Below are 27,490 nucleotides of genomic sequence, written 5' to 3'. Positions count from 1 at the left end.
GACGCCTTCGGAGAACGGGGCGATAGGCCGAGTTTTCAGGTCTTTGTTAAGAGCTGTCACTTTGCAGCTCATCGACAACCCGTGCGCACATATTTTTGCTGCTGTTATCACTACTCGCCCCCGCGGACTGGTTACATTTTTGAAGGCTTGAAAATCTATTTTTCCCTCCCTTGCACCTACAGTCGTCTTCTAACCCTGGCTACCGAACCATCGGCGTTATTTTCTCTGTTTTCCGCTCCATCCCCTTGAGCAGCTTGGGTTCTGGTTTGGCTGTTTCCCCCCCATCCCCCACTCAGCGGAGGGGAGACACCGACGACGCACGGGTTGTCGCTGAGCTGCAAAGTGGCAGCTCTTAACAAAGACCTTAAAACTCGGCCTAGCGCTCCGTTCTTGGAAGCCGTCCGTCCGGCGAGAGAACGGTGGAATGGTGGCGGACCGTTTCCTTCTGCACGACCACAAAAGGTCCTTTAATTGTCTCAGCTCCGGAACGGGCCCATAAACGGGCTTTAAAATGCCTTGTTCGCACTTTGCGAACATATGGCGGTGCACTGGCTTTCAATCAACGGAAACGCGTTCTCTCCGAGCGTCTGGGCGTTTGCATAGTGACGGCTAGCTGCGGAAGATATATTGCCTTCTCTCTTTTGGTCTACAACCCCACTTTCGGAAGCTGTTGAGCTTTTCGCGTTTCCGCCACCACTCTAATTTCTGTTCAGTGCTCTTTCGTCTCCCTTTCTTCTTTTTTTCTGCTTTTTTTCTCCTTTTTTTCTAACTATCTTGGCGTCTCTCTCTTCGTTCTTCAATTTTTGTTCATTTTTTTTAATTCTTCTAATAAGGAAGATTCCCGCTTCGTGTTTGTGTTATTCACGTATGTTTGTGTGTGGTATTGTTGGGCATTCGTAAACCCGCTTTCCACTTTCGACACATATGCTCTCTTCCGAAGTGATCGAAGCTGATAGAAGACTTGTCTCGAAGTCGAAACGTCGAAATAAACCTTCCGCTTTTGCTGTTACCGAGGTTTCTTTGTGTCCACCACGCCTTCGGCCCCATCGCAAGCACGGCAGTTTTATATATATATATATATATATATATATATATATATATATATATATATATATATATATATATATATATATATATATACATTGTAGACTAGTCATTTCATCTTTTTGAAGCTGTTCGGAAATAGTGTCCCTGCCATTCTGGAAAGGCGAACGCCGGTAGTACGTTTCAATTCAACTATCGCGTATAGTGAAATTATATATATATGCACCTGCAACGCAGACGTTCTCGTGAATATTTTGCTTAATTAGGCAGTGAAGGTGATTGTAGGGTGCATCGGAAGTTCATATAATCCGGAAGAGTCATAATATCCACCGAGATGAAAGGTCCAATGAGACGGAAGATCCACTCGAGCCTGAATATGCACGGAGACGAAAAGTCCACAGTGACGGAAGGTCCAATCAAGCCTGAATATCCACCCAGACCAAAGATCTACACCGAAGTGCCATCGAGCCTGAACGTCCAATGAGATGAAAGATCTACAGAGACGAAAGATCCACTGTTAGACCTTTGGTCTCGTTGGAGCTTTCCTGTCGTTGGACCTTTAGACGCTGAATCGTCACCGACCGGCTATGATGATTGCCGGCCGGTTACCAGCGGGAAGGTATTAGGACCAGCCCAGCAGATGACTTTTGTTGTGGCGTGATTGTTCTGCGCGTGATACTACTCTCACTCGTTTAGCCGGTTTTCCCGTGATAAGGAGCTAATGCACCAAATGTGGGCACTCCCGCGGTAATATTAAAGAAATGGGCCTATGTACCTTCACACGCTGACTTGATGTTTCACAACTGGTTGGTTAAATTCCTTCCAAAATATAGTCACCCTTGTTTTAAATTTTTCGCAACAGTGTCCATCAGCTGCACTTAAAAACATGAAAGAACCCGAAGAAACCACTGTATAAACGCCATAATGACCACGCAAAAGGTTGAAATAAATATCCCAAGATGAACATCTTGTCATGTAGTTTTTGCACAAGTAAGCACAAAAGTTTTGAGCTGAGCGCAGGTTAGTCTACAGCCTGTTACGTTGGCCAGAAATATAATGGCGCAATGATGGAGGCAGTCTTGCATGGTTCCTGCCAATGGTTTTTGTATCCAAGCATTATTGTCGTTGGCACATACTTTGTGATAAATATGCTAGATTTCGGAGAGCTTCATGTGAGAAGTTTCAGAGGTACGTTGAACAACTACGGGGAGAAAATATCCCGTTGCGAATTACAACTGCTCATGCAGTATTTGTACCAGATGTATCGGAGGGCTTGTCTGTGTGTGATCAAGTCGGCTATATTCATACCTTTTTTTGTCGGTGCTAAGATCACTGAAGTTTTAGTGAATGCTGGGACAGACCACATTGTCAAGTGTTCTTCTGAGGTATAAAGAAAACATTGCTTTAGTTGTGGTCTGTCTCGCAACTTAAAATAGGTCATTCCTTAGTTGCAGAAGGGTGTCTTGTACTGAGAGATGCGGGTACAAATCGAGCTGGCGCAATCTCACTAACTTCCCGCTGTTCCATCAAGCTACTACGACCTGCTCTACCATTGTCGCAACCTCCTCGTTACCTTCTCTCATCCCATCGTCGATTACCAAAGACCGAAGCATTCATCTGGCGTCTCTTCTAAATACTGTGACAAAACACCCATCCTCCACTTTATATTCTTTACCAAATCACACTTCAACTAGCACTTCTGCCAATCCACTATAGTAGCTAAAATTAGGTGTGCACATGCCAAGACGTACCATTTCTTACACCTAATCCAGCCTTTCAAGAGAGCAGTGGGAATGCTTGCTGACCAGCTGCCTCCAAGCGGATTAGTTTTCACAAGTGATCCCCGTTTGGGCTGCAGCCAAAGTCAAAGGTTGTTCAGAATTAGCGAAACCAACCCCATAGACCGACGGCTCCACGTCCACCGTTTCCTCACACAGACGCTCTCTCTCTCTCTCTCTCTCTCTCTCTCTCTCTCTCTCTCTCTCTCTCTCTCTCTCTCTCTCTCTCTCTCTCTCTCTCTCTCTCTCTCTCTCTCTCTCTCTATCTATCTATCTATCTATCTATCTATCTCTCTCTCTCTCTCTTTCTCACTCTAACTTCCTTTCCTCTAAAGTCAGATGCCGTATATTTTGAGGACCAATTACATAAAAGAAAAAAACACCACCGTGATTTTTTTCCCAAACTGAATCGTTGCTCTGGAATACATCCATTTTTGTATGTTTATGCAGGGTTTTGTTTCTGAGAAGTTGCATCACTACAACAATGAGAAATTTTAATCAAGTGCAAGAAAAATATTCCTAACGTTGCTAATTAGAAAGTGTGCATATTTCACGTTCTCTTAGCTTGTGCCCCCCGAAGCTCATTGCTACTAATGCAAAGTAAAATGACATTTGCAGCTGCGGGTCCAAGACTGCACAGGGCGAAAGCCTTTTTTGGGAAGTCGATAAGAGATTGTCACAAGGAAATACTAGCGGAAGCAACAATGATTCCACCGCACAAACTGCGGAAGGTAAGATGTGATTCACTGGTTTTGTTGTATCCGACATCTTTACATCAATTTCACAAACGAACAACTTTTGCAGTTGCAAAAGAATCTTAGTGACAGTGCCAGTTAGCGGCAATATTGAACAACCCTACCTCACAATATTTTGGTGCAAAATTTAACGTACACATACACATAATTTAATGGAAATAACGCAAGAAATACTGTGCGATTTAGTGTAATCATCTAGTCACCAAAAATTGAGTAATTTTTTGGTTTGAACATGTCGCGTAATTTTCTTTAGTTTTCTTTCCTTTAAGATGTCAAATGAAAATGGAAAAGTGTATGTCTGTATGTATGTATGTATGTATGTATGTATGTATGTATGTATGTATGTATGTATGTATGTATGTATGTATGTATGTATGTATGTATGTATGTATGTATGTATGAATGTATGTGTGTATGTATGTATGTATGTATATGTATGTATGTTTTTCCTTCGTTTTTGTATTCGTTTTACTTGGTAGTACAGGAAGGGCCTCTGTTGCATAAGGCCCGTTTGATAAAGCGAAATCGATGCACTCTTCATCTCCTCCAGGGAAGATCGTCCAATTGTAGACGTATAAATGGAATAGACATTTGTACTTCTTATCAACAGGAACACCCGTATGTTGGAAAACCATGCATTTTCCGGCATGTGCCAGCAATTAAAAATTTAGCGTTCCCGAATGTACATTAGATATACGCACAGTGTGCATTATCAATATTTTGGCCGGGATAAAAAAAAGTCGAATAAAGATTTGGTGGCCGAGCAATCGCCTCTGACTAATTGAAACTAATCTGAAAAGTTCCAAAAGTTTTGACACATACAGTACCAGAGAATTAACAACAATGTTTCGTGGATAAAAGGGCCTACAAACCTAAAAAAGGCATGTGCATTAAAACATTAGGGTCATTTACTGAAACTCTACAAATAATAGATAAAAATGCAAAAAAAAACTATGTGGGAACTTTTTTACCAGAACAGCAACAAGAAGAAGCCTGTCATTCGGATGAATAACGCTTCTGGTAATGCACGTTCGCGACTATTGGCATGATATCCCTTTGGCACCGTCGGGAACAGCCTTTTAACCAAACTTGTCACGATGCCTTTAAATTCTGTATATACTGTCACAGAAGCTTCTCACTCAGGCCGCGTCCTCTGATTGGAGTCAGAACCCAATCAAGGGTAGTTGGGCGATACTCGGTGTCTCCTCGTGGGAGTATGTAGTGTTCGGCGTCACCCGTTGCTCGTCTGTCGTATGAACTGGGCAAAGGGTGCGCTTCCCGCGCACATCGGAGGTTCCCTTAGATGCCGAAGCTGTGATCCTCGGGTGTCACAGCCGATATCGGCGGCCTCAAGCAGCGTAGTTAGCTGTCCTCCATAAAGCATATCGAAAAGGGGTTCTTCCTACTTGAACGGTGAGTTTACATCGGTAACACACGTGTGGCACAAGACGAGGGTCAAAGTTCCCGAACAGAAATTGACAACTGGGAGTTGTTCTGCGCCTCTATTTGTAAATGTATTAGGCGTCTCGTGGATGATTGAGATGGCTTCGCAACTGCGAGTAAATCGGCCATATGTACACATCACGCCGGCGGTTGTCGTGGAAGTCAGCAGCGTCAACAAGGGTCGCGCATCGTAAAGAAATAACAATTCGCTGGTGCATCGTGCAGGGAGTGGCTGTCATGAGATGGCTCCCAGGAATAACTGAGGTCGTAGTCTTCAAGCAGCACCTCGCGAAGAATTAGTCGTACTGTCAATGCGAAGTCCACAGACAGGCTGACCTTCGTGTTCGCCAATGCTGTTGCATTAGCTAGTCGGTCGAGCTTTCACGTTGTGCTATCCATCTTCACTGTTTTAAACAGGATTCAATGAGTTATAATGTCGGATATTGTATTCGGATGGTCTTTACCGATGAGGAAATTGAAAACATCTTCTGAAAAGCTCTTAGGCACATATCCAGCTCACTGGTCTTGCGTTCTGGCGTCAACAAGGCAAAACGTCAGAATCTCGTTTATGTACTATGGGTTTTATTCCAGACACCTGCGCTCTTTGAAGCAGTGTTTGGTCATCTCTCTTCTTTTTAGTACATAGCCGCCAAAGAACCTCCTTTTTTCTTTGCGAATAAATTTGATGTGGTGAATGCTTCATCGATTTGCAGTGACATTAACGCTGTATTCCAGAAAACACAATTTTCGTTCCTTTCGTCGCGCGGAAAGGTTGTATTTGTCAAATATTTGGTAATGTGGTAGGAACTATTTGAAATCATCCTCGACTTTACCTGCAAATATCCTCGGTTTGCTATGGTGCTGCCAGCTGCTCGTCGTTACTGCCGAAGAGTGGCCTTCAGAGGTAGTAATGGTTACTCGGGTCACGAGAGCCCAGCACGGCCTCTCTCCCCATGAGGATTCGTAACAACGTTGCCGGATGTGTACCGCCCAGACACTTCTGTCAAGGGTGCCACGGATGTGAGCAGACGACTGACGGGACGGGGCATTGTGTCTTCATAGGGCAGAGATCATGCAAGCCTAAAGCCCGTCCACACCCTTCGTTCTGCTGTTCATCTACCCGGCTGATCGCGAGATGTCCCAATTGTTATGTAGCATATACCATTTGCAGCGCGACAAAAATACTGAAGCTATCCTGCCGTGGGACAATGTGTAAATCTGCTTTATCATTGTCCCAGTTGAAATGATATAAAGGCTGTTTATTTCTATTTTCGTTAATTGTTTGCAGTATAAAGTGTATCAACGAAAATGCAAATGCTTTAGGCAGCATTTAAAAAAGTGGAACGTTTGGTTACTCGGCCTTAATTTTCTTTTCTAGACCGTTATTGCATTTTGTGAAGTGGTGAATGCCTGCAGGACCAACTTCCCTGAACACACTGTTGCCACGGTAGGTGCACATTTTGTTTGCACTGAAAACTTTTCATTCGACTGTATACCTATATTTCTGAATTATGTTAGCTTACAGGGTAAGAACACGTAACACTAAAAAAATGTGAGGTGGAGGCTTTACGTTTTCTCACAACTTTGGTGTAGTTGTATAACCCCAGGTCGCGTGCATTGTTCCTAGTCGTACTTCACCCAATCGCTGAAACCCGGAACGTTCAACTTCCGAGCCCAAGTTTGCTGTTCTGCGAAGCCAATGAGATTTCATCCTTTGGTGCTAATATCTGCTACTCCTTCTGTCTTCCACCATTTGGCACACCTTTATAGTGAATGTGGTACTGGTATTTTCCCACAAGAACGCTTTTGCCTGGTTCTAGCCCATAAATTTTATTTTCCAGGGAGGGGTCGCACTATTGTGTTTGCTGCCTACGGTATTGCATGCTCCGTGTCTTTCAATGAACCTATCGCCAATATCGGGTGCATTCTTGAGCACAAGCCCCAGTGGTTCAATATCAAAACCGAACTCTCTTCGCTGCTTATTGCGAAAGAGTTTTCTGCGAAAGAGTTCAAATTGAATTGTGATTTAATGATTCTCTTATGTGCAACAGGCGAATGACTGCTTTCTTGGGCGTTTATCCTGCATTTGACAACCACGTGATATAAAGCTTTTCGCGAAATCGTATTTGGTCTATTGGTTTACGGCAAATTTGTAGTGACGTTTTTGAGCATTTATTAAAAAAAATTCAAACTAAATACTCAAGTGTCAGGCTGAGGTGCTAGCACCCAAACTAAACATGCCTTAAAACTTAACCATGCAAATTCACTGTTTCATGCAGCACAAATGTCATTTCAAATGTCAACATAGCAATACCCTGAGCCAATTTGAAGCCTATTGCTTTCTTATCAATGCTCGAGAAATGTGTGTTGTCAAGAATAGGTTTTCCGCAAAATGTCTTTGTCTAAGCAGTTTACATAATGTTTGAACATTTTAAACTTATCATAGACCACATGGTAGCCTTCGTGAAGATCGAGAACGTCTGGGGCCGTATTGTATTATTACTAACACTATCATACACAAAAAAAATATCTTAAAAGATTGCCTGCGTGCCACACATAGATAAGATACACTGAGAAATACGTGGTAGGCTTGTTACGGAATAGTTTCTGAGATACAAAATTATGTTAACCCGAAGGAAGGAACGATTCAGGTTGCATGTCACCTACAAGTGGTGTTAAAAGTGCGGCAGTTTATGAGGAATGTTAAAGAAACATGCTTCGAACAAGCTTTTATTGTATTCGGTCGTGACTCTCCGCTCTGTTTCCCTCCGTTGAACGAATCGTGCCGAATATTTCTCGGCCCACTCATACTCAGTAGAGGGCCTTCTCATTTTAAAGCCTCAGTAATTTCTCCAATTTTGCTCTATATACGCTCACGCACGTGTCTTATATCAAAAAATATCTTGAAAGTGATGCAAGGCGCCGAAAGGGAATGTTGGGGCATTTCAAATAGAAATATTGAGGCTGCCGCACGCTCTTACTTGGTACCATACTTTGTTTACGTCAGAATGCTTTGGGTAACATATTTATTCGTCAGAGGGGGTTTTTATTTTCTTTTCAGCTGTTATCTCCACCGTCTTGTATGTTTTTCTGACGTAAGGCTCAGAAAATATCGTGCTGACGCCTTTCAACGTTGTAACCACTTACTTTCATAACATCGCAAGATAGATGACTGGCCATCTATTCGGGTCTTCAATTGTGCGAGACCCGCGTCATCCTTTATCAAATATTGCGGTTCACGCGTAGAGACCGCAAAAGAAAGTTCACCCACGCGTATATGACGTCTTTTGCTTTTAAAATAAGTCATATCCACCTAAAACAAATTTGGAAATAACCGGAAGTTGTTCACGGAACCTAAACGAAGAGCTGTCAACGCTATTGTATGTTTTACTTGTCAGCGAGCCGACGATTATTGCAGAAGTACTTAAAAATTATGCGGTGGATTTCAGCATACATTGAAATGATAAGTTTGGGTTTGGCTTGTAATAAACTGAAACTCTTAACTTGATAAGGCATTCTTACAAATTTTATTTAAATTGAATTTCAAGAATTGTGTTGTGTGTTTAGCTTTAAAGGAAAAGGCAATGAACATATAAAAAAAGGCTTCACGAACAGTAAAAATATACAATAAGGAAATATGGGTCTTATTGGAAGCATTAACAGTTATTTTAGAATTCTATCATATGATAATTTTTGAGGTGCGCCTGAATGAACTAACGAAGTAGGCAAGCTGTTCATTACCTGGCCATAAATTTCCAAAACGCTCCAAAAAAGGCTGCTTACATCTTTTAAGTGCAATGCACTTCTTAAGCGACCCTGAACCTGAGTCCAGCGGCGATGTCCGCGCACGTGGAGATGGGCGCGCGCAGCCTGGCCGCTGACATGGCACATACCCACGTGGGGGATTGGCCAGGAATCTTTTCGTCTTCTTTGGCAACGGGGGAAGATGGGCGCGCGCTGCCTGGCCGCTGACATGGCACATACCCACGTGAGGGATTGGCCAAGAATCGGGCGTGAGAAGGGGTAATGCACCTGCTTAAAGGAGTACTGACACGAAATTTCAAAGCTGAGATACGCTCTAGCAATCAAGTACAACGACAACACAAATAGGTGTCTGTGAATAAATGAATCTTTCTTTCTTTGTAGTTGTGTGTGTGTGTGTGATCTCTCTTTCGCGAACATTACCGAACCGCGCAAATCCAACTCGTGCATTCGCACTTTCACATTCTTCCCCTCGGGGAAATGCCGGGAATTTTTTTACCTAATGAGGTGGTTCGTGCCCACGGAACGTGTACGTGTGTGAAGAGCGGGGTAGTTTTACCAGGGCTTGTAAGCGGCGGCTATCTGGCTGAGTAGAAAAATATTAAATATTGGAGTAAAAAATAAATACAATCAGTACTACTCTGTCTGGCAGGGGAGACGAGATGAAATGATTCTCTTCTTCTTTCGATCACTTTGTCGTCAACGTCTGGGGACAGATATTTCGCCTATCTCGTAATTGTCATCTGAATTTATGATAAGCCAGCTCGATAAAGTAAAAAAAACGTTTCTGAGAACACTCACGAAACAGTCCGAACGGTCAATCCAAAAGAAACCTCCCATTAGACAGATGGATGTGCTTCTTTTGATGAGCAAAACAAATGCATCTGACGTTTTCGATATGAACTAGGTTCTGTGTACACGTTTTCAAGGTGTTATATCATTTATTTTCTTGCCACCTCTTTTTTATTGGTACGTTGCCGACTTTTTCTTGGCACAGCAGTTTTATCTAACTGTGTTTTGGTGTGTGCGTATGGCTCCTTAAAAAAAACGCCTCATATGCATCCACTGTTCTCTGAAAAGCTCCCAGAAAATACTAACCATCCCAGCTGTCTATGCCCGCCTGCAGCCTTTTCATATCACATTTCTCAGGTTAAATACACAGCCCTAACTCCGCTAGCTTCTGAAGAAAGTGTAATGTACACACGAAGAATTATTGGTTTACACGCATACGTAGAATCGACGTAGGGCGAGTATACATTTGGGCTTGTGTTTTGATTTTACCAGGTTAGGTTGTTTGGAACCGAAGCGTTAGTTTTTCTTTTATTCTTTTATTTTCGGATACTACGTCTGCTCTATGTATCATAGAGAGATAGCAGCTAATATATATATATATATTTATATATATATATATATATATATATATATATATATATATATATACATAAATTTGATGAGTTTTGAAGCGGGTATGAAGAAACATTCAGGTAAAAGATATCAACAACTTTTTGGGTTACTTTGTTTATTAAAAATAAGTCCAACAGTTTCGGAAGTGGAACTTTCTTCTACAGGAACAATCTTACAATGCACACAGAACCCTTATGCACACTGCATGCGAGGGATTTCTCTCTTTCTCTCAGTTTTGAAGGAAGGGAATACGGCAGAAAAAAAATCCGGTAAAAACACGACTTTTGCCGGGATTGGTGTTGAGAGGGAGAGGGTAAAAACTAAGGAAACGCCACGGGGGGGGGGGTGAAAGAAGGGAGCGGAAGCAAAGTTTTGTGTCGGCCCGCGGCGGCCATGATGAAAAAGAAACTGACAAACAAAATACAGACAACGCATGTACACAGATTGGAAGAGCGGGTCGGTGGTGTACAAACTAAGGACGCGGTCTTGGCTCGGTAGTTGTTTCGTGTGTTAACACAGGACAGACCATTAGGCGGAGAGGCATTGCTTTTACCAAGAAACCGGTGAGAATTCTAGAGAATTCATGACATGGTGACAGAGAAAGGCACTCGCGGCAGACAGCGGCTAGCGCTACAGTGGGTCAGACCGCGCGAAAGACAGGGATTATGTTACACAGGGGCGCGGTCAGTTCGGAGAAGGCGACGAGCGCCACGGCCATCCTCAGCGGCAGCGTAGAGCAATAAAAAGGCACACATACGGCGTGGCATAGGTGAAGTTGAATGGAGGGCCGGGACAGAAAACCACTGAATTACGCCACCGCTATGTCTTGACAGAACGCGGCAATTTCAAGGTACGGCAAGACTGGCACTGCCGTTCAACGTCACCTCCCCCTCTCTTCTAAATTGTCCCAAAGTGGACAGCATTTATCGCGCAGCACGTCCAGTGCGAGGTTTAGACAGCTATTTGGGCGGCGCTCCCTCTCGGTGTGCGCCCGTTCTCTGAGCTTATGGTGGGTGGTCCTGAAAAAAAATATTTATGCGATGGGGGAAGGGTGTGAAACATAGTACATCCACGTCCTATTGTCAATCAACGTTCATGGTCCTCCGGAGGCACGAAATGCTGCCAGCGCTCTCCTTGATATCATTAGTCAGCGTTTTGTACCTATAACTTAGACACGATTCTTTCTGTTCGCGGTCCCGTTTAGTGTGAAAACCGGTCTCTAGCAGGGTGACTTTAATTTAGTCGAATGAATGTCTTGGGAGGCTGACATGTCTTGAAATGGGCAAATTCGGCTGTGTTTTAGCGTGGGAACGGTGGTTGGTGAAGCGTTTTCGGAAGGCGGTTTCTGTTTGGCCGATGTACTGCACGCCACAGATGTCACAGTGAAGTATGTACACGAAATTGTGGCTGTCACAGTTTAGATGCGGATTTATTTTAAACACGTAATCTGAGGAGCTGGCTATAGCAGTAGTGGTGGTAGTCAGGTGTGAACAGACCTTACGGCGCGTATTCTTGTATGGCTGGCATCAGCGCTGAGTGCCCTTAATGGTACTCGTCTTGGCTCTGACTTACATACCTTTCAGGTTTTTTTCGCGGCGATAAACTAATCGGGGGGGGGGGGGGGCATTTGGAATTTCGAAGACAGCTGGCTGCTTTGTTGCAGTATAATAACATGTATCGACAGAATATAATTAGGTTTTGGCAACGCGGATTAGTAGAAAATTTGTCAGGTTTCCTTCATTCCTGGAATTCCCTCCATGCAGGAGTTCATAGCTATTTAGGTTTCCGGCTCTGTTTGAAGAAGTCCTCGACCACTGCTTCTGGGCACTTTTGACGAAGGAGGGCATTTTTAGTTGTTGTGAGTTTTGTTCAAAGTCGGCGTTGTTAGAGCAAATTCTGCGGTATCTGTGGGCCTGGGAATATGGAGTGCTCCTCTTGCAATGCCATGGATGGTCACTTTCAAAGTACAGGTACTGTTGCCGATCTTTGGGTTTTCTATATAGTGCTGTGATCGTGGTCGTGCCTTCTGCTTGAATGGTGACTCCGAGAAAGTTTACCGATGTCCCTGAGATATTGTGCGGAAAAGATATGGAAGGGTGGACCGAGTTGAAATCCGAAGTGAACTTATGCAGCTTGCCTCGTCATGCGGCCAGACAAAAAAAGGTATGATCCAGATAATCACTTGTATGTGAGTTGGCGAACGGGTTGATCTTCCAAGAAGGGTCTCTCGAGTGCCGCCATAAACAAGTTCGCTTAATTTGGTTCAATTTTTGTGCCCATAGCCATGCCGCTATTATGAAGGTAATGTTTGTTTTTGAACTCAAAATAACTGCAACGAAGCACCAGGTCGAGTATGGTAGCAAGGGCGTGCTAATTAATCTCTAGTGCCATATCAGAGTATCGACCTGCCTCCGCGGTATACCTGATGCCATTTGAATGGGGGTATTGGTGTACAGCGATGAGACATCCATAGTAACCAGGAAGCTGCTAGGGGGGGTTACGAGTCCAGACATCTATCTCAAAAAAAATGGTTTGTGTCCTTGATATAGGCCGGAATTGTGGGAACTGCGTTTTTCAAAATAAAATCAAGAAAGCTGGAAATTGATTATGTTGGAGTACAATTGCAAGCGACAATAGGGCGGCCTCGATTGCCAGTATTGTGAATTTCGAGAAGTTGGTAAAAGCGTCCTCGTGCTGATTGGGAGGGCGTCATTGCTTTCAACATGTCTTTAGTTATATCACCGTTTCCAAGAAGCCGTGCGAGTTCACGGGTGCTTTTTGATACGAACGTTTGTGTTGGGTCCGCAGGCAGTTCCTCATAGAAATTCTCATCCCTCAGGTGTCGGAGCCCTTCTTTATTGTAGTCGGTTTTGTTAATTACGACTATTGCTCCGCCCTTGTCCGCCGGCTATATAACAATGTCATCACGACGGTGGAGGGTGAAAAGGGCCTTGCGCTCATCGGTTGATAGGTTGTTGGGGAGAGGGTTTGTTTTCGGTAATGCATTCAACACTTCTTTTTAAACGGCCGCTATCTACATATTGAGATTTTGTCCCGACCATCGCTCGGTGTCCAACATTTGTCTGATGCTCCCGGTACATTTTTGTCTGGGTTCGTTTCCTGGTCGTAGAAGTATTCACGAAGGAGCAAATTCCTCGCCTTCGTGAATACTTCAGTACAGCTGAAATTCATTACATTTACCCATAGAGGGACAGAATGGGATACCTTTTGATAGCAGTAAGGTCCGGTTCTAGGAGCGGTACGTTCGATAGGTTGACAAGGTTGAATCCAGAATTCACCGAACTTTCAGACCTGGTTTACCTCACAGGACATACGCTTTTCTCCTCACCCAAATGTACAGCACTGGGATTATCCGGAATGAAAGAATTATCAGTTCTGGTTTGGCTTCCTGAGCATCCAACTCCCTGCTCCCTGAAGGAATGATCTGGAATGGGGATATTGTCTCTCCGCATCTTTTTAAATTTGTGGTTCATTACACCTCCTTCTTTTTGTGATTCGTATCTCTTGAGTTCCATTATTTCCATTTCTAATTTCTCCGGACTTCTCCGAAGAGAACTTTTAAACCGTTCTAATTATAATGTCTTTCTTTAACCGTGACCTATTACTACTTGCATTACCTGCAAGGATGCGTCCTCGAGAATATTGTTCCACCGTGCAATTTCATCGGCATTTAGATCAGTCATTGCCGGTGTCAGCCTTAGCCGCAGTCCTTGATGTATTTTACGGGATGTTACATATGATTTTAAAGTAGCACTGTGCAAAGGGTAGCGCACGCGCCTATTTATGTTTTTGCGAAGAGAAAAAAAAAGCGCGACCAGGGTCGCGTCATGCGGGCCGTACCTTTACTTGTGCGTAGTTAGTGGTTCTGAACACCCTCGCCAGTCGTCTGAGGGGAAGCCTTCGTGTCCCGTTACCCCAGCGTGGCGCAGTCTTCGGGGCCACAGCTGTGGTGGGAGAGACCTCTGGAGAAGGGGGAGCCCGCTGGTATTCCCGCAGTGCCGGTGTTTCACAAGGGGTGGGACTGTTCGCAACGCACGTCGGAACGCTGATACGGCACTACAGATCAATGAACACGCACATGCTATACTACTCGACCTGGTGTTTCGCTACAATTATTTTGAATTCGAAAACAAACATTACGTTAAAAATAGCGGCTACGCTGTAGGCACAAAAATTGCACCAACTCACGCGAACTTGTTCATCGTGGCACTCGAGGGACCCTTCTTGGAAGCTCAACCCATTCGCCAGCTCATGTACAAGTGATTTCTGGATGATATCTTTTTTTTTGTCTGGCTCCACGACGAGGCAAGCTTGCTTAAGTTCACTTTGGATTTCAATGCGGTCCACCCTTCCATATCTTTCACGCACATTTTCTCAGGGACATCGGTAAACTTTCTCGACGTCTCCATTCAGGTAGAGGGCACGACTACAATCACAGCAATATACAGAAAACCCACAGATCGGCAGCAGTACCTGCACTTTGAAAGTGACCATCCACGGCATTGCAAGATGAGAATTCCACAATCCCAGGCCCACTGATACCGCAGAATTTGCTCTAATAACGCCGACTTCGACGACAACTCCAACAACTCAAAAATGCCGTCATTCATCAAATGTACCCCGCAGCAGTGGTCGAGCACTCCATCAACAGAGCCCGCAACCTAAATCGCGAGGAAATTCTACATGGAGGTAATCCCAGGAATGAAGAAAACCAGACAAATCTTGTCTTCACCCACTCACCTGCGTTGCGTAAATAAAAAAACCTGAAAGATATGTTAGTCAGAGCCAATAAGGGCACTCAACGGGGATGCCAGCCATGCAAGAAAACGCGTTGTAAGGTCTGTTCACTCCTGACAACCACCACTCCTGCTAAAGCCAGCTCCTCAGATTACGTGTTCAAAATAAATGCGCATCTAAACTGTGACAGCCATAATGTCGTCTACATGATTCACCGTGACATCAGTGGCATACAGTGCATCGGAAAAACAGAACCCGCTTTCCCTAAACGCTTTAACAACCATCGTTCCCCACTAAAACACAACCGAACTTGCCTATTTCCAGACATGTCAGCCTCCCAGGACATCAATTAAACGAAATTAAAGTCACCATGCTAGAGACCAGTTTTTACACTCAACGGGACCGTGAACAGAAAGTATCGTGTCTTATTTAAAAGTTCAAAACGCTCACTCATGGTATCAAGGAGAGCGCTGGCAGCATGTCGTGCCTCCGGAGGACAATGGACATTGATTGACAACAGGAGATGGCTGCATATTTCTTCACCCCTATTTTTCATCGTATAAAGCTTTTTTTTCAGGACCACTCACCATTACCTCAGACAGCGGGCGCACACCGAGAGGGAGCGCCGCCCAAAATAAAGAATGGATGAAACGGTTTGCTAGGAAAGTAGATAACAGCCGGGCGCGGCCCGGCAGTAAAGAAACGGGTGACGGGTCGGCGCAGATGGCACTGAAGTTTACCGACGGCGAGAATTCTTTTTGTTGTTGTTGACAGAGGGGGGGGGGAGTAGGGGGGGGGGGGGGCGAGGGGGGCGTGCTTGACCGCCATCGTTTAGTTCGTAGTGGCGGCCGCGAGTAGCACAGGTACAGGAAAATGGCAGTCTTGGTTCGTGCCGCTAACACTTCATGCGATTCAACCGGTTTAAATGAGTACACATGAGTGTACTCACGAGTGACTACGCCGACCTATCGTCATAGCTTAATTTTTAGGAAACGACTAGTATGCACCGTAAGAAGCGAGGGGCGGCGAAAGATGCGGCGAACTCGAAACTAAAGCGTGGCAAACTGGTCGCATGGCGACGCAGTGAAACATCCCCCTCGCGAGGGGCACGATCAAATGCAGAGCATTTCCCGGGGCACACGACGTTAAGTAGTTTGCGTTACGTTAATGTTGTTGCACTTGTGGCAACTGCTGACGAGAGAGGGCTCGTCAGCAGTAAAATTGGCAGCCTCGGCGCACGTTGAGCCCGAGGGAGGGGAGAGAGTGTCCTTGAAGCGTGCCTGGGCGCGCTATCGAATGTTGATCGCGCGGATAGCGAACTACGGACGCCTAGAACGGGTGACATCGTGAGTTAAAGAAATGCTCTGCATTTAAAAGCCGCCTAAGCCTCGCACTGCAGATGCTGGGCGATAAATGCTGTCCACTTTGGGACAATTTAGAACAGTGAGGGAGGTGACGTTGAACGGCAGTGCCAGTCTGGTCGTACCTTGAAATTGCCGCGTTCTGTCAAGACATAGCGGTGGCGTCATTCAGTGGTTTTCTGTCTAGGCCCTCTACTCAATTTCGCGGATGCTGCGCCGTATGTGTGCCTTTGAATTGCTCTACGCTGCCGCTGAGGATGGCCGGGGCGCTCGTCACCTTGTTCGAACTGACCACGCCCCTGTGTAACATAATCCCTGTCTTTCGCGTGGTCTGACCATTCTGGGGCTAGCCGCTGTCTGACCTAGTGCCTTTCTCTGTCACCATGTCGTGGACGTTCAAAGGCCAAACAAACTAGAATTTTCACCGGTTTCTTGGTAAAAGCAATGCCTCTCCGCCTATTGGTCTGTCCTGTGTTAACCCACGAAACAAGTTCCTAGCCAAGACCGCGTCCTTAGTTGCTACACCGCCGCCGCGCTCTTCCCATCTGTGTACAGGCATTGTCTGTATTTTGATTGTCAGTTTCCGTTTCATCATAGCCGCCGCGGGCCGACACCAAACGTTGCTCGTGTTCCCTTCCCCCACCCGTGCCATTTTCTCACTAAAACCGGTCCTCCACATAGGGGCTACAGCGTTCGAACGGGCTCCGTGTGGGATCCGTGCGAAATCTCTTTTCCCCCTGGAAAATCGCAAGACACACAAACGTTTCTTGTGTGACGAACTAGCTAACGTCAAGCGAAACTCGCGGATACCACCCCTTCGACTGTGAATGAATTGTGTTTCATTTTGAGTCCATCAGGGGCTAACGGTTGCCCGCTACCGCGATAAGCCCACGCCGATCGATTCAGCGGCGCCCGCGGCTGCTGGTCTCGCAGCCGAGGACTTCGGCAGCCATGAAGAAAACCCCGAAGAGCCACGGAACATCCCCTCAAGAATCCCAAGGCATTAGGCGCACCTAAGGTGAGCGATGTCAAGTCAGCGAAATGGAAGAATGTCACAGCGAAGTGCCTTCTGCGTCGAACCAGCATGGCGACGCTGCTGGCCAGCCGATTTTGGACACCGGCACCATGGACGCTAACGACGCTGTGGGATGGATACAAGCTCTGAGCAGAAGAGAATAACGGAGGTGGAACAAGAGAGAGAATGCAGAGTTGACAGTGAAAGAGAGTGAAAAGGCTTCACTGTCAAGTAAGCCTTTTTGAAAATCTGAAAATAAAATACTACAACTTCAACGCCGGCGAATCCCACCGCTGCCGAGGCACGACGTCAAAATAGTAATGAAGCCGCGTAAGGGCCTCTCGCTAAAAGACTACAGCACCATCGAAATAATGAAAGCCATTGCTGAAGCATGCGAGGAAGGGGGAAAATATTTGCACAAGTTTGTCGTACGCCGGCGTCTTAGTTCAAATATTTTAGTAATGAGCACGCCAGACACGGAAGCGGAGAACACGCTGCGAAAAATCTCCCGCATTAACGTAAGATGCACCTCACACGAGGTAGTGACTTACGTAGCCTTTCGGAAAGAGGAGGTAAAAGGAGTTGTGCTTGGTTTTCGCAAGACATGGCCCCATCAGAACTCATGAACGGCTTACGTATCCGTACCCACAACACCAAAATTATACAAGCCCGCATGCTACGAAAATCGATGGGTGCTTTGCTTACCTTTGAAGGCCACAACGTCCCAAAAGTGGTGTACTTCTACGGCTTAGAGATGCCCTGCTATTTATAAAGACCCACCAGGCAAGTGTGCTACATATCATTACACCCGGATGCCGATCTGATGTGTCCCACCCCCGCAGTCAAGAAGTGCCCGAACTGTGCCGTTGAAAACCCAGAAGATGGTCACCCGTGTCAGCCCAGGTCTGTGCTGTGCAACGAACAACATCCTACCGGCTCAAAAGAATGTCCACTGAAGCTCAGAAAAGCAACGATACCGCAAGATAATGAAAATCAAAGGAAGTTAAGAAGAGAACACACCAAGGACTGAAAACTACAACGCCGAAGGTGTTTCAGCACCGAGTGGCCGGACTTGAACGAGCAGAAAGAGGGAAGAGACAGATCCCAGTCCATTGTGACGTCCCAACACAAGTCCCCAGCACCTCAAAAAAGAAAGATGGTTAAGCCCAGAGACTCCAGAGGCGCAGAAACCAAGAAACCCCCCAAGGTAAGCTGGTCTACCGTCGCTGCCTCCTTGGCTAACACTAATTCGAAAGTTGACACACACAAATCAGACCAAGATCCAATAATTGGGGAGCTCAAAGCACAAATTGGCAAACTTAACGCAGAGAATGCAGACCACCAAAAACAACTACGGCAACTCCCCAGGCAAATAGTACGCGAGAACCATCAGTCACAATCCAAAACCGCATGCCATTCCCTCAAACTCTGCCCCCCACCTATACCTCAGCGCTCGTTTCCGGAAGGTCTCCTATAAGACCCCAGTGGAATTGGGGTCTTCCTAGCTGAAATGCTCGATGAAATGAACAACCATTTCGACATGCTACAGAGACAAGTAGATGGAAATAAAATAATAAGCACTGACAGTAAGAGAATCTCGGAAGGCCGGAACATTCATGGAAAAAAAACAGCCGATCCTAGAAAACGATGAGAGTGACTCTGATTTCAGCTTTAGCGACTAAGAATAAAATTATGTCCCCTACTAAGAATCCTCTTGAAATCTGGCAGTGGAATTGCAGAACTCTACCACGTAAACAACGCAGTTTAGAAAAATACACAGAAACAGCACCAATCCAACCTGATGCCATATGTCTACAGTAAGCAGGCAACAACGCCAGGCTGCTAGGCTACTATACAAATAAAGGACAAGAAGAAACCCGAATAGCTACTCTCGTCAGAAAGGACATAACCACCATACAACACGCGCTCGAGACAGCCACTTCTCACGCCATTCTCATAGAGATAGTCCAAACAAAGACGGGGAAAAAAAGCACTTTTGTGCTGAGCATTTACAGCCCTCCGAGAAAAAGTGATGGCAGATTCGAGGATCTATTCCAGGAAGCTATCAGGAAATCAAAGGGCAATCAGGTCATCGTACTAGGTGACTTCAATGCTTCCCATAGAGAATGGGGTTATAAACGTAACTCGAGAAAGGGAGACAATATTATTACCTCAACGGAGATCTGAAACCTAGCTGTCGTCAGTAACTCTAATCAACCAAACAGAACTGGCGGAGAAAATGCAAGGGATACACACCCCGATTTAACCTTCGTAAAGGAGAAAGAAGACGCCACGTGGACAAATTTAGCAGAGAGTTTGGGCAGCAATCACTCGATAATTAGTATCTCAATCCGGACTGTCCAATTTCGCCGGTGTCTTGGAACAGGTAGGATTACCGATTGGAACAAAGTTCAGGGAATACTTCAGTGGTGACAGCAAACAGGAGGAAATTACTTCCGTAAGGGAGTCGTGTGCCAACCTGAAAAAAAAGTACAAACGCTCCACAGCCATTTTACGAACATCAAAGCAGACTCCAAATATCGACTCCCATCTGGCGCACGTATGGGAAGCAAGAAATAGCCTGACGAGAAGGTGGAAGAGGCAAAAGCGAAACCGAAAGTTAAAAAGAAGGATTGCGAAATCACTAAGAAAGCGAGAGAATATGCCGATGTCTTGGCAACAAAATTGGAACCATTTTTGTGAATCGATGCAAGTACCATTGAGCACTTCAAAAAATTCCCTCGCACTTCCCCGAGGGGGAGAGTGTGTAAGTGCGAATGCAGGGTTATTGATTGCGCGATTACGGTGGATATCGTGATCTTAATGAGTAGTCGAGAGATTACACACACGCACACAACTACAAAGAAAGATATTTCACTCGTTATTGCTGGTACCGTTGCCCGGTCCGCCATCATCGTTATCGAGATGCAGGACCAGCGACCGCTCTCGACGACGGCGCGCGCTCGACTAATACCCTCCCGCGCCACGCGCCGCTACACGAGCACCCTCACGCGTCGGAATGCGGAGCGCCCGCTACGCGAGCGAGTGCTCTCCCGCCCGAAGTGGAGAGGAGGCGCCCAACACCCGCAGTCACTGAGCGGAGAGACGAGGAGGAGAGTAGCGCCCGCCGTTACGGCGAGGGCTACACGAGCGCCCTCACGAGTCGGAATGCGGAGCGCCCGCAACGCGAGCGAGAGCTCTCCCGCCCGAAGTGGAGTGGAGGCGCCCAACACCCGCAGTCACTGAGAGGAGAGAGGAGGAGGAGAGTATCGCGCGCCCATCTCCCCCCGTTGCTAGGGAAGACGAGGAGCGCGCGCACCCGCAGCTGTTGCTATGCGGACGACAGCGGCGGACGATTCAGGCTCGCTTAAGAAGTGCATTCGCACTTAAAACATGGGCGATCATTAGAAGCATGCTAGACCCCCTTGCAACAAAGATGGAAATGAACCACATGCTTAAAAGGATAGCCCAGACATTTGAAGGTAGCAACGGGTACCTCATTGAAGCAATAAAAGACAATCTCAAAGGCAAACAGATCGCAGAGCCCTACAATGAGGTGTACAGCGGAAAACCAAACCAACTTCTGGACCAAGACATCACCGAGGAAGAGGTTTACAGCACCATTATGGCTGCCAAAACAAACAGCGCCCCAGGATCCGATGGTACCACAAATTTGATGATCAGGAACCTCGATGACAGACAAGTAGAAGAACTTACAGAATATATTAACAATAATCTATGGATCAAGGCCGAAGCCCCTCCCGATTGGAAGTACTCATATGTCATAACAATACCGAAATGAGGAAACAAGCCAGGAATTGACGCACTGGCACCCATATCTTTGACATCATGTGTGGGGAAAATATTTGAAAGAGTCATTATGAACAGACTGTCAAACTGCATCGAGGACAACAACCTTGTACCACAGACACACCATGTTGGGCTTCAGAAAAAGCATCTCCACGCAGGACGCATTTCTAATCCTCAAGGAAGAAGTGCTACAGAACATTCCAAGCGCAGGCGAGCACCTTATCTGGGCCTTAGATTTAAAGGGAGCCTTTGATCATGTGTCCCAACGGGCCATTCTACAAGCAATTAACAAATTGTACTGCTGAGTGAGGACATACAACTACGTCAAAGCCTTCTTATCAGACCGCACAGCATGCATTAGGATTGCAGACGTTCGTTCCGACGCCTTCAAAATGCCAAACAAAGGAACGCCACAGGGATCTATTACCTGCCCCTTGCTTTTCAATGTTATAATGATTAACATAGCAAAGAAACTCCAAGACATCACCGGCATAGGTTCCAATATGTACGCCGACGACATTACCATCTGGGTCACTAAAGGCTCCCTGGCACAAAAGATCCAGAAAAATCTGTAGTTATCAGAGTTCACGACACCAGATGTAGGAGCCCAGGGGAGATAAAAATCAAGCTTGGGGACCACAAAGTAGCAGAGAAAGATAAATAAGGAATCCTTAGAATTGCTTAAAGCAATGGCATAGCAACTTCACAATTGCAAAATAAAAAAGAATCCACCCGGCCAATTGCAAAGATAGCAGGATAACCAAAAAGAGTGCAGGGCTGAAAGAAGAAGATACCTTGCGTACCATGCAGGTAATTTGTAGTAAGGATAGTTGCTTACAGTCTGTCTGTCCACTCACTAAGCAGGCAGGAAAATGAACAGGCCAACATTATATTGCGTGCTGCATACCAAGTGGCTCTCGGTCTTTCCAACTACACGGCCAACAAAAAAGTCATCAATCTCGGCGTTTCTAACACTTTCGAAGAAATCTGTGAAGCTACCCTTGTTTCACAAAAGAAAAAGTTGCAAAAGACGAGAACTGGCAGGGCCATTCTGCAAAAGTAGGCTCCAGGTTAGCTGTACACTCAATTCTCGACAAAGAAGACCTGAGCAACGCCGCCCGAGAGAAATTGAAAGCGCTCCCCATTCCTGAAAACATGGCCCCCACTTGCATGAAGACAGAAGAAAAGCCAGGGTCAATTTCATACTCAGATAGTTGGAAAAAACCCAAACGTTGTATATGCAGACGCTGCCTTCTAGGGCAAGATCAATGCTTCCCTAGTCATCGTCAACCAAGAAGGCGTAGTCAGGGACTGCCTCACATTAACGAACCCCAGCACAGTGAAGGCCGAAAATTGCGCCCTTTTATTTGCCGTAACGTAGGGAGAATTCCAAGGAAAAATCTTCCAAGTAATTACGTACTCTAAGAAAGCCGTACAAAACATTAAAAATGACCGAATCCACAAAAAGATTGCGAAAGGTTTGCCTCTAAATATAATTCGGTTCCAAATTATCATTTGGACACCGGGACATATGGAGCTTAAGGGTAAAGAGAGAGCAGATGAAGCTGCGCGAGAACTTATTAACCATTAGGCCAGTAGTCCTAGCTTACTCACCCCTCTCCCCAATACCTTCGGTGAGTGGCTAAACATTCAAAGAAAATCCAGAGCTGTCTTTCTCTACCAGAAAAAAGCTTAACAGCTGCAGAGCATCAGTCTCTCAGACAAATACAAACGAACACCAATCCAAACATCCTCAGGCTATTGAAGATGATCCCCGAGAAATTCTCAAACACATGTAATAAGTGCAGTAAAATATCCACCCATTTCTATGTATGCTGGGGTTGTCGCACTGTATGGCTCTCATTAAACACCAACAACAAGTTATATGAGCTATGGGAGGAAGCTCTGGCCAGCTCTGACCCTGGGGCTCAGAAGTATCTGATCTTTAGCGCCAAGACTGGGGCAAAGGAAACAGGGGCACTGGAAGAAGGAAACTTACCCTAGTTAAATCAGGACCTTTTAATTCAAACAAACGTTTCCTCTCCTTCTCTCTCTCACTAAAACGCACGCTTTTTCTGTTTTTTTTTCTCCTTAGTTTTAAACCTCTCCCTCTCAGCACGAAGCCCGGCAAGTGTAGTGTTGTTACCGGGTTTGTTTTTCTTTCGTATTCCCCTCCTTGAAAAGGAAGAGGAAGAGAGAAATCCCTCGCTTGCAGTGTGCATAAGGGTTCTGTGTGCATTGTAAGATTGTCACTTAAGAAGGAAGTTCCACTTCCAAAACTGTTGGACTAATTTATAATAAACAAGTTAACCACAAAGGTGTTCATAGCTTTAATATATATATATCTATATATATATATATATATATATATATATATATATATATATATATAGCGAATCAGAAAATGAGAAATGAGGGGCTCCGTGAAATAAGACAGAAAATAAGGTTTGGCAGTCAAGAAAACCTCGGAAAGCAAAGGGGAGGTTGTGGTGGGTCATAGCAACAGATGGAGAATTTTTTGAGTCGAAAAGAAATTAGTAAAAAAATGCCAACCGGGTGGGATCCGATCCCACGACCTCCAGAATACCGGTCTGGTGCACCAGACCGGTAATCCGGAGGTCGTGGGTTCGGATCCCACCGGCGGGCATTTTTTCACCACTTTCTTTTCCACCTAAAATTTCCTCATCAATTTCTATGACCCACCAGAACCTCCCCTTTGCTTTCCGAGGTTTTCTTGACTGCCCCTTATATATATGTAAATATATATATATATATATATATATATATATATATATATATATATATATAGGACAGAAATCAGAATTGGCCATCAATTCTTATTTCTGTCTTATTTCAACGAGCCCCTCATTTCCTATTCTGATTCGCTACATGCATAGCGAGGGCCTCTGTTCAGGCAGTCTTGGTGCCAAGGTTAGCTTAAAATTAAGAGGGTTCAACGCTGGTCGACCACTCTAGACATGTCGTAGACGCTCGAGTCACGGCCCGGGGCTTAAAAAGAAGGTCCCCTTCACCCCGAGTAGTCCGAGTGGCGGTGGCTACCACCCCCAAGCGTAGGAAACAAAAACACGAGAACATAAATACCCCAGAGAGTGGAGGCTAAAGTAGCTCCGTCGGTAGCGTAGTGGTTATCGCACCAGACCAGTATTCTGGAGGTCGTGGGTTCGGACCCCACCTGGCGGGCATTTTTCTGCACTTTCTTATTTTCCAAATTCTTCATCTTGACGTACTACATCCTCCCCTTCGCTTTCCGAGGTTGTCTTGACTGCCAATTCTTATTTCTGTCTTATTTCAACGAGCCCCTAATTTCGTATTCTGATTCGCTACATGCATAGCGAGGGCCTGTGTTCTGGCAGTCTTGGTGCCAAGGTTAGCTAAAAATTAGGAGGGTTCAACGCTGGTCGACCACTCTCGACATGTCGTAGACGCTCGAGTCACGGCCCGGGGGTTACAAAGAAGGTCCCCTTCACCCCGAGTAGTCCGAGTGGCGCTGGCTACCACCCCCAAGCGTAGGAAACAAAAACACGTGAACATAAATACCTCAGAAAGTGGAGGCTAAAGTAGCCCCGCCGGTAGGGTAGTGGTTATCGCACAAGACCGGTGTTCTGAAGGTCGTGGGTTCGGATCCCACCTGGCGGGCATTTTTCTCCACTTTCTTATTTTCCAAATTCTTCATCTTGACGTACTAAATCCTCCCCTTTGCTTTCCGAGGTTGTCTTGACTGCCAATTCTTATTTCTGTCTTATTTCAACGAGAAGGAAAGGACACAGAAGGAGCCCACAGAAGGAGAGGACACAACTTCCCCGATACACTTGGCCGGTATATAAAAAAGGTTGTGGTACCACTAACCGTATGCATTTCTCTAAGAAAACCTTTCTCTGCACATTAGTATGCACTGAGGTCAGGACGCAACCTTATGGTTTGTGTAACTGCCACTGAGGATCCCTTATGCAGGCACGAGACTCAATAGTCGGCAGTTTGAGAGATTGTGAAAGGTAAGAGTAAAAGAAAAATGGCACCCTAGTCGCTCGTTTCAATTAACGTGGACAGGTTTCGTCTTGATAATAGACTTGTTTTGCTGGTGAACGACACGTCCGTAATTATGATTTCTGTTCCTAAAACTTTGTTGGATGGGGATTTTAAAGCCCAATTTTTACTATAGTGACATATTAGTTGCCGCTCTAAATTGGTTCGCGCTCTATCGCAGCTCCCTGTTTCACAGCAACCATATGTTGCTGTGAAACAGGGAGCAACTAACCATGGCTGCAATTAGATATATATGGGAACACGGAGTTTTAAATATTCCAGAGTTTTGGCGACGGCGAGGAAAATGTGAGCTGTAGAAACTTCACGAATATTGAATTCAGGATGCGAATGCATAAGCCACTTTATGTATTAATTTCTGAAGCACTCGATGCGTTTCCCGTCGGCCCCTGGGCCACTATGGAGCAATCAGTGGGAAAATATAAGGTCGTGCCAGAGTCTCTAACACCTGTGCTACACGAGCACTTCGAAGGCCTTTGAGTGGAGTGTCATTTGACTCAAATGACTCTTTTGAGCTGCTACACGAGGTTTTCTGAAGGCATTTGACTGAAACGTCATTTGGGTCGAAGAAGGACGAAGTCTGACCTTGTAAATTCTCAAAGCCGTTCGAAACGCGTATGGTCGTGCCCTCGGGAGCTGGTTCTCTAGGACGTAATTACAAAAAACAATTATTTTTGAGTAAAAATTTTGGTTTAAAGTGCACAATCTTCGTAATACCTCGCTTGTTTTTGTTTTCTATTACTCGCTCTACAATCACAAGGTAACTTGGTACTCCCAGCAAAGGTTATGCGAAAAAAAGAAAAACTGGCTGTCAGCAGATCTTTTGTGCACGCTTGTAAAATGTTATAAATTTGATTGCTAATGACTGTTTTTGCTCATTTTAACTTTACAATGAAATTCTTGTCAAAAACAAAACAGGGAGCAGTGGCGACATCGAAAAATGGCGGGCCAACGTGGAATCTTTCAACTGCCTTTGAGAATTGTCGTGTAGATCGGTGGAACTCCTTCCTTCAAGTTCGAATGGCATTTGAAATTTCGAAGGGCATTCGACTAAAACGTCCTGTCCAATGCTCGTGTAGCAGAGGTATGAGGCACAGATGAAAAAAACTTCCAAAATTTAATTAAATTACACTAATTATTACTTTCCTGGAACTTTCCTAAACGTAAATAAATTAGATTACAAACGGCAGGTGGCCGAAAGTAATGATATTACATCAATATTAATTTGCCAAAGTAATAAAATTACTTTAACATTACGTTAACAAGAAATCATCACACACACTCCCCAGCCATGTACACTTTATGTTCACTGATATGCGTATACACTGCAATCTCAAAAATATTTGTTTATACACAAACTTATGTACAGTTTATTTACACCGCTATACATTGATATCTTAGATATCTTTAGTGCATCTCAGAAGGAGCCGCGATCCTATGTCAGCCTAGGAAAGGTGTAGCCGTTTGTATTGAGGAGTTCCTGCTAAAAAACGCTCATGTGGCGCGGATGAGGGCACGGTTGTGTTGAACGTAACAAGGAACTTTTTCCTGTTCTGGTACCCTTAGATAACAGTCAGATCAGCGATGCCGCTGCTCCTCCAACGCTTGAACCCACAGCTTGACGATTGAATGGGCCCGGTACTTCTGATCTTGAAGAAGTCATCGTAATTGGGAATATAATGAGAAATTTCAATGAAATTGCTGGCCTGAAGTGATTTATTACATTTTGTAATTACCAGTACTCATATGTATTTTATTACATTACTCATTACAGAAAAAGTAATTGAATTACTGTAATTTCATTACTGCCAAGTATGTTGCAGAGATGGCAAAATTACTTCTAAAAGTAATAAAATTACATTACTCATTATTTTTGTAGAATTTATAAAAATGTAAATAAAGTACATTAGTAATGACAGGTGGCCGAATGTAATGTCATTACTTCACCATTACTTCTCAAAAGTAATGTAATTACTTTAAAATTGCTACAACAAAAATTCATCACTCATACACTCCCAACTCATATACACTTTATTTACACTCATGTATATATACACTGCAATCTCAAAAATATTTGTTTATAAACCATCTTATGTACAGTTTATTTACAGTGTTATACATTGATATGTTACATGTCTTTATTACACCTCAGAAGGAGCTGCGATTCAAAGTGGGAATCAGAAAGTTGTCCCTGTTGGCCAGTGTAACGAAGCCTTGAACACAATCTGCACATTTTTTGTTTAACCTGACTGACTGTCACCACGGCATTCCCGGAACGCATGAAAAGGGAACGAAGAG

At 44.9% G+C, this 27,490-nt stretch overlaps 1 protein-coding gene and 1 non-coding gene across 2 annotated transcripts in view; both read left to right on the top strand.

Moving 5' to 3' along the window:
• LOC144142108 (uncharacterized) overlaps positions 1-27,490 on the top strand; it is an 81,190-nt gene that overhangs the window by 41,984 nt on the left and 11,716 nt on the right. The window contains exons 3-4 of the mRNA XM_077673516.1: positions 3,441-3,553; positions 6,399-6,467. Coding sequence (XP_077529642.1) covers positions 3,441-3,553; positions 6,399-6,467 — 182 coding nt within the window. The remainder of the gene's footprint in view (positions 1-3,440; positions 3,554-6,398; positions 6,468-27,490) is intronic.
• Trnat-agu (transfer RNA threonine (anticodon AGU)) lies at positions 24,259-24,331 on the top strand. The gene has a single exon. It is a non-coding gene; the product is annotated as a tRNA-Thr (tRNA).

Source organism: Haemaphysalis longicornis, unplaced genomic scaffold (genome assembly GCF_048455015.1).
Source record: "Haemaphysalis longicornis isolate Haplotype H1 unplaced genomic scaffold, Haemaphysalis longicornis Haplotype H1 scaffold_6, whole genome shotgun sequence".
Taxonomy (NCBI): Eukaryota; Metazoa; Arthropoda; class Arachnida; order Ixodida; family Ixodidae; genus Haemaphysalis; species Haemaphysalis longicornis.
This window is presented reverse-complemented; position numbering and strand designations above follow the sequence as displayed.